Source organism: Rhinopithecus bieti, unplaced genomic scaffold, assembly GCF_001698545.2.
Source record: "Rhinopithecus bieti isolate Rb0 unplaced genomic scaffold, ASM169854v2 scaffold_40729, whole genome shotgun sequence".
NCBI lineage: Eukaryota > Metazoa > Chordata > Mammalia > Primates > Cercopithecidae > Rhinopithecus > Rhinopithecus bieti.
The window spans coordinates 1-2,684 of NW_016858221.1; the positions used below are offsets into that span (position 1 = coordinate 1).

At 65.3% G+C, this 2,684-nt stretch overlaps 1 protein-coding gene across 1 annotated transcript; it reads right to left on the minus strand.

Annotated features, from left to right (window-relative positions):
* Positions 1-5: 5 nt before the first annotated feature.
* LOC108525347 (lamin tail domain-containing protein 2-like) lies at positions 6-2,663 on the minus strand (the record flags this gene model as incomplete). Its single annotated transcript, XM_017866353.1, has 9 exons — positions 2,488-2,663; positions 2,039-2,126; positions 1,765-1,920; positions 1,597-1,653; positions 1,443-1,511; positions 1,270-1,358; positions 707-969; positions 364-460; positions 6-243 (listed from the first exon to the last, which is right to left on the minus strand). Coding segments are annotated over exons 3-9 (843 nt in total), but the record flags the coding sequence as incomplete, so codon positions are not given.
* Positions 2,664-2,684: the final 21 nt, after the last annotated feature.

Below are 2,684 nucleotides of genomic sequence, written 5' to 3' on the forward strand. Positions count from 1 at the left end.
GGCGGGTGAGGGACGGCCGGGCCGGGCCGTCGGGGCCGGGCTCCCGGGCCGAGGCGCACCGTGATGTGGTGCCGCGGGGCCAGCAGCGTGCCCGGCGGGAAGCGGTACAGGCGCTCTGGCAAGCCGCGCACCAGCTGCTTCAGCACCATGCAGCTCAGGTCGGCCGTGCTCTCCAGCGACGGGTTGAAGATGCGGACGAACTTCTCCCGGCAGCTCACGGCCACGATCTTCAGGCCTATCGGGCTGGGACGAGACGGGGCGCTGTCCCAGGAGGAGATGCGGCCGGTCCACCCGCACAGCTGCGCGCCCCCCAGGAAACCAGCTCCAGCCCGGCGCGGGAAGCCTGGGTCACTCACCCCTTACCTCTGCAGGTGTTCCGGGCTCCGACGGTCAGGGTCTGTGCAGGGCTGGGGCGCCAGGACTGGCTCGCCGTGCCTGGGTGAGTGGGTTTTCTGGAGATCTAGAGAGAGCAGCGCTTTTGGGGAGGGGCCCTCGAATGGAGCGCCTCACAGGGACGTTCCCTGTGCGGCCAGAACAGGCCTGCAGCAGCTGGGGGCGCGGGGAGCAGGGCCAGGGTCAGATGGGGCAGGAAAGGTGGTTGGACCTTGGGGGCTGGAGGACCTCCTTTAGGGCGCTGGGTGATATCACAGCTCTGAGGGGCGAAGGATGGCTGAAGGGTAACCAGGGCAGACCCGCCCCACTGCACCTTCCAAGTCCCTGCTGGAGCTCCTGGCCTGTACCAGCGCCTGATTGGAGGAAGCGCGGTGGTCCCGGGGTGGGTGCCCTACCACCTGCACGAGGGAAGGCAGGCCCGGCCGGTAGCTGCTGGAGTCCGAGTCAGCGCCCCCTGAGCTGCTGGTGTTCAGACAGGGCAGGCAGCCCCACTCCACCGTCTTGTGATGCCGCTCAGAGTGCTTTCCAGAGGACTCTGAGCTCCCTGTGTCCAGCTGTGGCCAGGGCTGGGGCTGCCTGTGGACCACACTCTGCTTGATGCCACTCCAGCTCCAGACCCCAGCCCTGCCCCCATCCAGCCCCACAAGACAGCACAGCAGGGAGCCCCTCTTGCCTCCCAGGACCCAGGCCCAGCTCATGGCAGGACAGTGACAGTCCCTCAACCCTAACGCATCTTACAGTTCAGAGAACTGAGCACTGGAAGGTTTAAGGGACTTATCCAGGGACACTAAGGGGTCCTTTAGTGTTCTGGGTCTTCACCAGCCCAGGTGAGCCCTCCCTTCTGGCCCCTGGGGAGTCCCTGCTCTGTGCAGTTACTTTTGCTTTGAGCTGGGCTCCATGTTGATGAAGAGGTTGGGGTACCGGTGGGCAATGCTGTTCCAGTCCACGTCCTCCAGTCGAAAGCCCTGGCCACGAAGCAAGAGGCATGTGGTCCTCCCCTCCCGCAGGGCTCCAGATCCCAGACCACACACGTGGGAGGCCTAGCTCACCTCCCCAGTGGGGGCCTGAATGTTTTCAGAGAGGTCACTTGGGTCCATCAGAGTCTCTGCCGTCACCACCTGCAAGAGGGGACCAGAGGCCAGCGGGCAGGGGCTGGGGTGAAGGGTACCCCTCCCCTACAGCACCTCTTCTCTTTGAACTCACCTGTGCTTTGAGGCCTCCTGATTCCTCCCTGCTGGAGCCCAGAGTTCCAGAGGCAGCCTGAGCAGGGCAGGTTTCCAGGCAGGCCAGGGCACCCCAGCAGAGGCACCCGATGAGAGGGGAGGGCTAGGGAGGGCAGCCTGGGGCAGGAGGACTTGGGGACAGGCTCACCTCCACACTGCCAGTCTGGGATCGTAGCATGCGGCCCACCCACGAGGAGCGGGCCAGCTGCAGGAGGCAGGACTTCTGCAAGTTCTGCAGCTCGGCCTCCACCTCCTGGAGCGTGCGGGTGGTCTGCAATAGCCGCTCCTCCAGGTGCTCCTTCTCCTGCTCCGGGAGGGCCCGTGGGTGGTGGTGGGGGGGGTCTTCTGCAGAAGGCCCCAGGCCAGCCCCAGCGTGGCTCCCCAACACCACAACCCTGCCCACTCCCTGTGCCCCGCCTCACCCACTGGGCTCGCTCCTTCTGTTCCTTCAACTCCAGGGTCAGCTTCTGGACCTGGTTCTGCAGGAACTTCTCCTGACTGTGGGAGCTCCTGGAGGAGGGGCGACCTCAGCTGCCCTCACCTGGCTCAGGCAGGGGTTCCTAATACCAGGTCAGTGGCGAAGGAGGGGAGGAGGGGCTCCACTGCCACCTTGGCCCCAAGGGCACACAGCACAGCCCCACTGGGGCCGACCAGCCTCCGGCTGGTCTGGGCAGGGGTCTAGCACCCATCCACATGCGCAGGGTTAGGGTTGAGGCTATAGCGTGTTAACTTAGGATCAGGGTGGAGGGTCAGCGTGGGCAAGGATGAGGGTAAGGATCTGACTCAGCGGTTGGGATTGGGGTCAGACAGAAACCAGCAGTCTGGGCGAGGACAGGGCAGGGTTGGGTTGGTTGGGGACTGTGCTGCAGACCTGTTGGGTGGAATCCCTGCCACCTCCTCCAGGATGTGGCAGAGCCGGGTGTCCTTGCCATTCTGGACAGCCCACCGCAAGGCCTGGATCTCCAGTTCTCGCTGCCTCCACAGCAGCCGCAGTGTGCGAGGGTCCAGGGACTCAAGAGCCAGCCTGCAGCAGCAGCAGCCCCTGCTGCTTACTCAGGCCGGGCCCCT